The sequence below is a fragment of the Vigna umbellata genome, chromosome 8, assembly GCF_029865625.1.
Source record: "Vigna umbellata cultivar VRB3 chromosome 8, Vumbellata_1.0, whole genome shotgun sequence".
NCBI classification, from domain to species: Eukaryota; Viridiplantae; Streptophyta; class Magnoliopsida; order Fabales; family Fabaceae; genus Vigna; species Vigna umbellata.
Genome location: NC_142172.1, coordinates 42,596,157 through 42,607,172, shown reverse-complemented (window position 1 = coordinate 42,607,172; position 11,016 = coordinate 42,596,157). Strand labels below are relative to the sequence as shown.

Sequence of the window (11,016 nt, the reverse complement as noted above, 5' to 3'; positions counted from 1 at the left end):
GTAGGAAGAGGTTACTGTTGCGTAAACATGAAGTGTTCTTGTTCCATACTTAGTTTATTATAGGACAAATATTCTATTCTAGAAAATAACTCTTTTATTCTGTTACACAAAAAAAGTAATTTTTACATAATGCTCTTTTATTGCTCATTATCTTCGTAAATTGATATTATTGTATTATTATAAATTAATATATTATTATATATTTTAATTATGTTTATTGTAATTATTATATGATACTATGCATGCATAGTATTAATGATACATAACAATCATAACCAATAAAAATATCAAAGATAGCATGGTTATTGGAGGAATCATTATTTAATCATTCGTTTGTGTGCCTTCATTCGTTCTTCATTCTCTCAACAACAGTTCACAATCTATTGATTGTCTTCCTCTCTTATTGTATCTTGAAGAGGTCACTACTCTCCTAACCCTAGATCTATATATGAAAATTTGATTAAATTTTAAGATTGAAAGAGTACAATATTTTGATTTTGTCTGACATCATAGAAAAGTGCATTTTTCATAATAGTCACAACTATTACACGAATGTCATGTTATAATAAATCCTTTCTATTTGTCATGAAATATTCTGTTTGAAGTAATACTATTTTATTACTTATAAATAGATGTATTTAAACATGTTCAATTAAAAATGTTTGATTGAATTATTAGTTATTAAAATAATTGGTAAATGTGAAATGGAGTAAATACACTATTTGTATTTTATTTTACTTTTGGAATGCTGTGTAATTATTATTTTTACAACACATAAGATTTGTGAGATTTTTATGTGTAATATAAAAAAAATGTGTAAGTATAATGTTTTTAAAAGAAATGCTAAATTTATGCAAGAATTGAAAAAAAATAATTGGAGTAATAATGTTTACTGAATCGTACAAGTTCTTTTTATGGTTTGAATGAATTAAAGTATATTAGTTAACGGATCTATAACAAATTCCATTTATGTATTAATATTTATTTCATCATTAATCTAAAATTATAGACATAAGTTATTTAAAAAAATATTTAAAAACAAAAATATGTAACATATGGTAACACATATTCAGTATAACTGTTGTTGTATTTATGAATTATTTATTTATTTATCGTTCCTCTTTTTTAAAATCTAAATCTGCAATGATTTATGAATGTATAAATTCTTAAACTTTATAAATATTTACAAGTTATCCACAATTGATTTAAATCTCAGTTATATAATTCAAATAAAACATTTAAAATTATCATTTATTATATTAGTTTTTAATCGTTATTTCTTACTATTGATTTAAGAAATTAAATCATTTATAAGAATAAAAGTTTAATTATTTATTATAATTCTTTTTACACAAAAGTAGTTATTTATTTAATCTATTTCAAACTTAATACATTTATCATATCTAATCATTATAAAAAAAATATTTAATTATAATTTAAATTAATATATACACAATATTTTGACGATTTATTATTATTTATTACTTTAATTATTATTACTAATATTCTAATTTAAAACATAACATATTTATGGTGTGATATATGGGCCAAAATAGGGATGACAACAGGTCAGGTTGGACACAGGCAGTGTCTATTCTCAACCTGACCCGCCGGATAAAATTGTATTTGCTATCCGACCTGCTACCTGCACAGGTACCCGTTTAGAAAATAATTGCAGGTATTTTAAAATCCACGGGTGCCTGCGAATATTTGCAAAAAAAAATATGTTATACATTTTTAAAATAAAATTTAAATAAAATTACAAAAAAAATATAATATAATATAATATAAATTAAAATTTAATTTTAATTAAATTTAACCTAATACAATATACTTTTATTTTATTTTTAATTAAATTTAATTAAAAAATATATAGGTTATTTTTTTTGCGGATAACGGGTACCTGCGGGGCGGGTAGTATACTACCCGTACCCGACTCGTTTAGAAGCGGGTATTAAAATACCCGTTACCCGCGGATAGTAAATATCCGTGAATAGTAACTATTCGCCGCACATTTTATCCACGTATACCCGTGCCTGCATATTTTTTTGTTATCCATAGGCCGAATAGTCAACCGTCCTTCTGTCTATTTCTTTTGTAAATGGTCAAACATATTCAAATGTTAGGTAAACGCTTAAGTTATTGTTGTTGGGCCGTAATTGGACCAGCATTCAAGATATTGTTATTGGGCCAATGGCTTGAGCAATAAACGATTAATAAATTATTAACAGAATAATTAAATATATTGATTAAAGATATTGATAACTGATTTGCAAGGATATGAGTAAATTCAAAAGTAAGTTCGTTTTATTGGACCCATGCTACTTTAATATACTTATAAATAGAAGGTTAAACTAGATGAATAAGTCTGATTGAGTTTTGATAATTTATAGTAAAAAAAACATCATTAATCAGTGTCAGAGTGACTTTTAAAGGTATACTAACATTACATAATAACAAATACTAATTACATAGAAAACTGTGTTTCATCCTGAAATGTCTCTTTGGAGTAGTATCTATTACATCTTTCTGTTTGATAATGCGATATATCAAAAGGGAATATTAATTTTTTTTCCTTCTTCTCTGTAATTATTGAAGGATAAAGAAAATAAAGAAGTAGAAGATATAAATGAATATGAATATTAGCTTTTGGGCTCTAATATGATTGGTTCGGCTAGGAAGGAATCTAGACATGGTTGGAATGAATATAAAGGAAAAGAACAGAACCAGGAACAAGGAAAGAGAGAGGAATTACCTTATTTTTACCATATGTTTCAAAGAAAAGAGAAACAATTTTTTTAAAATTTAAAAAGAATCCACACGTACGAAATTCCTCCCTAAATAAAACTAAAAATACGAAGAAATTCGTTTGCCTACTCTTTTCAGTATAAAAGATGAATCATTAGTTGGCTGAAAATAAGTTTAAAAAAATAAAGAAATAAAAAACATCTGAGATGCAACTTTACCATTTGAAAAGGAAACTACACATTCTTTATTTTTTCATCAAATAAACAAGTTATATTAGTTTTATCACCTTTTTCATTTCAATCAAACGCATCAACTCAATATCTTTTAAAATTTGTTAAAAATGCTTCTTAATTTTTTTAATAACTTGAAATATAAAAAAATAGTCGTCGTAGCAGAAAAAATCGTACTAGTAGCATTTTTAAACAAGTAATTATAAGAATTTTTTATAAGAATATTAAAAGTTATACAACGGTCAACATAAGAAAATACGATAATGATAATGAACTAGTCATGTATATATGAGTTCGATTAATTAGGGCTTTTACTGACGGGCCTGAAACAAATGAAATGCCCAATTGGATGCAGGGAGATTTATGTGTGACCTTTTCAAAAACTCCTTCAAAAATCATAAGCTGTAACCTTCAATTCTTTAAGGTTGTTACTTCTTACACCCAATCAAATTTCTTTCTCCACCTCATAAAAAAGATTTTTTTTTTCTGTAATGGAAGAGGTGATTGTTTTTCGAAAAAGAATTTCCAAAATTGTTTATTGTATTCCGAAAATTAAATTTAAAAAATAATAGGGTATTGAAAAAGTAACAGTCATTGAGTTTGAAAATTGCAAAAAACACAACATGACATAATCACATCCTTTTTCTATTTATAATCGTTTCAAAAACCCCTTTCTATCTAATTCTTATTTAGAAATCGTTATAATTTATGTGAATAATATATAATATAGTGAAAGTTACACCTTATTAATACAGAGATCCATGTCCGCTTCCAACCACACGTGGTTACCAGGAACCAACCATGTAGGGAGCGTCTTACATTAGAGTACATATTTAGGTGCAAATTCCTTATTACAACCAAAACATAGTGTGACATTCTCAATTCATATGCTACAACAGTATGCTGAGATGCTTAATTGCTACTCTCAATTTCTCTGCGTGTTCCAAGAAATTACAGTTTTTAGTTTGATGATGGGGAAACCGCAGGTTCAATACTACCGAACTGCAGAGAGTGCACAGGTCCTGGTGCCACAATGCCAGAGCTTCTGAGTTCAGCCATTCCTCGACGAGCATTCACACCTTGTACCTCGCACAACTTGGGAAGAAACACACCTGCAACATGAATTTCCTCAACCTCAGACATTAATTTTCTGACCATAACAATGGAACTTATAAAACAATGTTACATAATGCATAAGTGTTTGTGTACCTTCACCGGCTGCAAGATTGAAGTATAAGTCAACAACGTTGGGGCAGCTTTGGTAGCAGTGAGGGGAACAGAGCTTGTGTGTGAAGGTAGACTCGAGAAGAGAATCTGATGAGATTCCAAGGGATTTTCTGTCCAATCCACAAGCCTTTACGCATTGCTCTGTTTCGATGTGATCCTTCACATTCTCAGCTTCAATCTCTGATGTCTTGCACGTGTATGCCTCCTCACCACTCCTCTTCACGCGCTTCTCCAGCACACACCGTTTCCCAGCAGATGACACAGCGAACGAGCACGTCTCGTGGCTCAGATTCTCGCATTCTATCTCACCTGCATTTTTCAATTACAACATCATGGATTCTCAGCTCAAGAACAATATAATATAATTATCGGTTTTTAAAGTTTGTCTTACTTACCAAGAGTGGCTTGCAGGGTGAGAGAAAATGCAAGGGCAAATATCATGAAAGTCGAGAAGGTGAAGTTAGAGGCCATTATGGGTTAAGGCAGAAGCGTGGCGAAAACTGTGTCGGGAAAATTGAAAATATCTATGTGGTCGGATTGGAGGAATGTTATTGTGAGGGTTTATGGGTGGTGCATTTTATAGTGGGTTTTGTGCCGGAATTATCGGATTTTTTTAATAGGAATTGTGGGTTTTGACGGAAAGTAGTACGTGGAATTCTCAACGTGAATTACGAGTTGGGGGATCATCAAAAGAAGACTACTTTAACTGTTTTCAAACTTTTCAACCACTAATGCATCTATATGTTTTCTATACTTTTTCTTTCATTCTTCTTTTATATTAATTAAAATTAAAATCTATCAAAATAGATGCATATCAATTTAAGCAATATGTCTGTTATTTGAAAAGTAGTTTGTTTTCAAGTGTTTATCGATGAAAAATCAATAATATTGCTTGATTGATGATTCATTGTGAAGGAAATAAGTTTGATGAAGAGTCAAGTAATAGCGCCATCAGTGGCGGAGCTTTCACATTTTACTCTTCCACCATCGTCTGTCACATCACCGCTAACCTGCAACTTCCTTCCAACTACCAACGCTATCATCCTCAAAATTACAATTTTCAACTACTTATATTCACACTATTTTTTAACAACTTTTTAACCGAATTATTCTTTCAATATCACTTGATTAAAAAAATATATTACTAGAATGTTGATTCGGACACTATATATATGATTTAAAAATAGTTCACATTGTTTAACTACTAATATGTTATAATATATCACTTTTGAAAAGATTAACAAATAAAATTGAAAAATAATTTGTATTAAAAATATAATTGTTCTGGTACATTTTTCTTTGAAATTATTTTTCACTTTGGGTTGAAGGATAAAGGAATAAGGTTTTTTATAATAACTACATATTATTTGTTTTAAATTTAGGAGCTCGATTATGTTTTTAAAAAATGTTTCAGAGAGTTAAAAATAAACTTAAATTGTTCTTAATCTCGATTCGACTGAGATTATTAGACGTGTTGGAAAAATAATTTTAAAAAATCATATTAAATCGAAGTAAATAATATCATCTGTAATTTGTTAACTTAATTTATAATTAGAATGAAAGTGACCAACCGTAACCTAAATGTCAAGCAACATAAAAAAAATTAATCACTTTACGTATTTTTGTTTGGTAACTTCATAACCAAATTCCCCAAAATTAGAAGAGTGGTAAATAAGTTGAATTCAAACTTCAATAAATTCATACAACCAGATAATATACCCACTTTTATTCTTCTTTTAGTTCTCTTTATAATTACAAAAAAAATAAATTAACTACCATATGTATTAAGTAATGGTTTTAGTATCAAAAGATTATTTTTAAAATTAAAAAAAAAAATCGTGTGTATGCATATGAAATACTGATGCCAAAAATAATGAATTCATGGTCACATCACTAAAAGAAGTATTATTTCTTAATCGAAAAATGTTGAATATTGCTATTGTTTTCTTAATTTAATTTTACAGAAATTAAAATTTAAAATATTTTGTTAACATTTTGTTATTGATATTATATATTTAATGACTGTGTAGATAATTAACTTTTAATTCACTGTCTCTCCGTTATGTTTTTAATTTAAGTATTATAAAAGTATATCATTGATATAATTTATAATATTAATATAATTATAAAAAATACAATAAATTAAGAAAGCTTTAATTATATATACTAAATTAAAAAACACATAAATTTAAACTCACATTATGTACTTATTTTTCCTTCTTAGTAACTTCTAATATAAACATATATTTGAGAATGTGCAAAAACCTCGTATCAAGCAATATGTTCGAAATTACTTGTCAGGTAGTGCTGTCAAAATAGACTGTAACCCGCGAGTCAATCCGGCTTATTTGATTGAACCCGTGGTGAGCCGGATTGGCTCACCAACCCACCTAATTTAATTTAATTTAATTATTTATTATTTTGTGTTTCAATATTACTAGTTAACATTTTTTTTATTATATTGTAGATGAAGATAAAGAAGAAGATGTTTCAAGAGAGAAAAATATTATAAATTTATTTATTCAAGACTCTCATATTATAAATAGACAAGTGATACAAAAGTTATCAATGTTAAAGACTTATTTGTGCAACTTTTGTACATGTTTTGGATTACGCTTGGATTGTATGATACTTTTTTTTAATTGTCTTTGGAGTTTAACATTATTTTAGTGACGATTTAAATTAAAAAAATTATAATCTTTTTATTTTAAAAAAACTTATAATTAAATGAGCTAGTGAGCCAACCCGTTTAATCCACCAACCGATGGTGGGTCGGATCGGGTTCAAATTTTTTCAGCTCGCTAATAAGTGAGTCGGGTTGAGTTGACTCACTAAGTGACCAACCCGTAGTAAGCCGGACCGGGTCGAACCGGATTACCCATTTTCACAACTCTAGTGTCAGTTATATATAATACTGGTGGGAATAATTTACAAGTTAATAATGGATTTTTGTAAGAATGAGTTAATGAATTATTTAATATGGTAACAAATTCTAGCTAAATGTTTTGGTACACCGAATTATCTATTATCGGATTGTCCATAAAAATATAGTCTTATTAATTTTCCATATCAACATGACATATGATTCAATAAATACACCATTAATAATCAATGCATATTTTATAGTACTTGTAGTAGAATTTTATTTGTATTGACTATTTGGAATAGTGTGAAACCTACTTATGTATGCTACTTTGTCTTATGTTTTAGTGACAAGTGGTGGTACTAGTCTAAGTTACATAATTAATGTGGTTAGGTGGAGTAACACTTTGACATATTCCATACAAAAAATATAAATGGTTTAATTGAAATTTTAAACATAAAAAAAATTATTTATACATTTAAAAACCAAAGAATTTTTTCGAAGCAAAATAAAAAAAATAAAATCATTCTATCAATTGGTTTGTTCTTGACTTCTTCAATCTTCTCTATCTTAGTAATTAAATTTCAAATTTCTCATAAACATTTTCATGGTTATTATTCATTTTTCTTCTTTTAAATTTGCCTGGTACAAGTGTTTTTCCATCACGAAGAAAAACTAATTATACTTACAATATAATCCTTAGCATCTTATTATGCGTGTCTCAAAAGTTATGATACAAACCTAAAATCACAAGATATGTTACATTTTTTTATCTGTAATTAGGGAGGCCTAATTAAAGTTGTTAGAGTGGATCACAACTCATCCAACCGGTTTAACTTTAATGCTTTGCGAAGGTGATAATTCATGTATTTTGTGTCTATATGTTGAAACACAATGTAATTTTGAAATGAAGATGTGAATATTGTTGATGTTTTAATGCATTTATTTTGTTTAGAATGTCAAAATACATTAAAATATATGTATGTTAATATACATTAAAATATATATGTAAGTTAATATACATTAAAAAAATATATATGTAAGTTAATATGATTCATCATGGTACGAACCGGATTGAATTTTAAAAAATTACAAATTTTAACATGAGTTAAAAATAAATTTAGTTTATTACGGAATTTGATTTTTTTTTATGATAAACTGGTATGAATCGATTTATAATCCACCTATAAACCAATATATGAAATTATATTAAAAAAATAAAAACTCTAAAACTAAATACTCTCACTGAGTTGATTTAAAAGAATGCATATTGTGTTCTCTAAGTAAATTGTGTTTTTTTTATACTCCTCCAACCATAATTCTTTTCTCGATTGTTACTTCTAAAACTCGGACAATCTATTTAGTTAAGTTAATCTATTTAGTACATCAATCCGTTAAATTAGATTCAAATCTTTTAGACTAATTAATAGAGAAATTAAATTGAATTGATTTACTAAGTGTTAAATTGAATGTGAATAGAATTAGATAACTCGTTTTAACATTTTGTTTATATATATATAATATTTAAACAAATAATATACATATGAGTTTATATGCTATTATGAAAAAAAGTTGAAAATTTAAAATTTGAATTTGGCAGCGATGTCCGGAAGAATTTGGAAGACATGGGAGGGGAATAAGAGGAAAATTAGTGTGCATGTTTCCCACGATTAGGGAGATGATGTTGGCGAAACCTAACTTCGGCAGGGTGGGTGGAAGGTTCTACCTTATTCAAACTTCCTCTTTCTTCATGCTCTCAAATCTCAACACGTGGGACTATTCACTTTTTTTAGATGATTTTACTATTTCTTTGGTGGAAACAGTCTTCTTTATATTTATAGTAACATGATAAATTTGTCTATGAATGTTTAAGAGTCATACTTCAAAAACTTCAGTACATTCTTACTAATTAATTGAAATAATTTTGTATATATCATCTGGTTTACTTATTTGGGAATCCTACTATTCACATTTTTATTTATGTTTTTATTTTGTTTCCAATTTTAGTTAATTATTATGTTATTTCGTTTTTTTAATAAAGATAAATATTAGTAAGAATGACAATCGGAAGGGGCAAACAAATTTGTCCCTCTAATCATTTACTAAGGGTCAAATACCCATAAAAAATATTTTAAAATATACTAAATTATATATATATATACACACACACACGTACTATTTTTTATAAAACATTTGTCCATGAAAAAAATACTATATTTATAGAGATTTAGAAAATAGTTTTTTAGAATTGTTAGTGGTTAAAGAATTATAAAACTCGATTATTGTAATATTAATGAGTTTAATATTTTAAAACATATAATTTTTTATAAACTATTTTTTTAGAATTATTTATTTTTCTGTAGAAATTCTCCCTATTTATTTATCTGATTGAAGAATATAAGATGTAGAATTGATTTTGATAATAAATTCTTCAACGGATCAATCTCAATTACAAATTTGTTACACATATTTCTGTCTTAAAAGTATGTTTTACTTTAAGTTTTCACCGTCAACACTGGTTATTATATATTTTGAATAAATATATAACCTTATAAATCTAACAAATATTAATAATAAATCAACCTATTTATAATAAAATTGACACCATCCCCAATAAAAACAACCTTAAAATATTATATTTATAAATATTTCTCATTATAAATTATTTATTTCACTCATCTCCACTTAATATTTTCACCAACATCAAATCATATATAATTATCTTGTGAATTTTTCTCACCCGTCTTTTCTTATTCTATTTGATTTCAAATTTAAATTTTGTCCTTGATATTTATTCTAAACTACATATTCGGTTTATAAAGTATTTACTAACAACAAACAAGAAACAACAACCAAAAACCCTACTTATTATAAAATAAAAAAATTATGATTAAATAAATAAACTTTCTTATATATTCAAAAGAATTAAATTTAATATGCATGCCCAAATAATTTCAACACCGCCAGATGTACTTGTGGGCTGACCTGAGCAAACGAATCCTTACCATTCACATACCACAATAAAGACTTTCAACTTTGGGCTTTTAGAAGCAAGTCTATGGTAACTAATTATGTTTGACATTTGTGACAGATTTCTAAAACATATCTATTAACCATTTCTTTGAAAAATCATGCTATCATTCCTTATTTAATAACTGACTAACCGTTAGAACAAATATATCTAGTTATTTGAAAATTACAAATCCAACACGTCATAAAAGTATGAATACTCAATGGTAACACTTTTTTTTTTTCGTAAAATCATAAACCTTGAACTACCTACCATATACCATAGAATGTTTTAGTTAAGTCGCTATAAATTTTGACCATATTTTTCTACTGATGTGTTGTAAATTTGAGTTGAAGAATACTTTAACTTTACACATAGAAAATTTTACTTGAGAAAGTAATTTTGTAAAATCAATTTTGATTTTTTAAAACCTCAATCCATACATACATTTGCAAAAGTTAACTAAACATACAACTGAAAAAAAAAGTTGAAAGGTAAATTTAGCTAGAGTTGAATTTAACCTGACAAGACTGAAGAAAACAAAAGAGAGATGACAAGGGAGGAAAAGATGAAGTAGATTTTCAAGTTACTGCACACACACAGAGCCCTGTACTCCGCTTTTTTTCTTGTGACTATGCAATGTCTGTTCCAACACATCATGCACGTAACTTTTAACACCTACCCATCACTGAGATCAGAATACGATAATGTATCAGGTGTATTCACGAAAAAACAACTAAAGAAAAATCTAGGGTATGTTTATCCAGAAAATGGATATGAGAAAGAGAAAATAAATTAATTTAAAGAAATTTTAAAGTGTTTTTTTAAAAGGATTTTGAAGAGATTAAGAGTGGGTTTAAGAATATAGTTTTTGAAAGTTTGAATAGGATTTAATTAATGTAATAAATACAAAAATGTTTTAATTGATAGATATTTAA

At 27.1% G+C, this 11,016-nt stretch overlaps 1 protein-coding gene across 1 annotated transcript; it reads right to left on the bottom strand.

Annotated features, from left to right (window-relative positions):
• Positions 1-3,677: 3,677 nt before the first annotated feature.
• Positions 3,678-4,751, bottom strand: LOC124837485 (PAR1 protein). The gene is made up of 3 exons (XM_047312853.2): positions 4,601-4,751; positions 4,188-4,514; positions 3,678-4,090 (listed from the first exon to the last, which is right to left on the bottom strand). The coding sequence occupies exons 1-3, from the start codon at positions 4,674-4,676 to the stop codon at positions 3,939-3,941; spliced, it is 555 nt and encodes a 184-aa protein (XP_047168809.1). The 5' UTR covers positions 4,677-4,751; the 3' UTR covers positions 3,678-3,938.
• Positions 4,752-11,016: the final 6,265 nt, after the last annotated feature.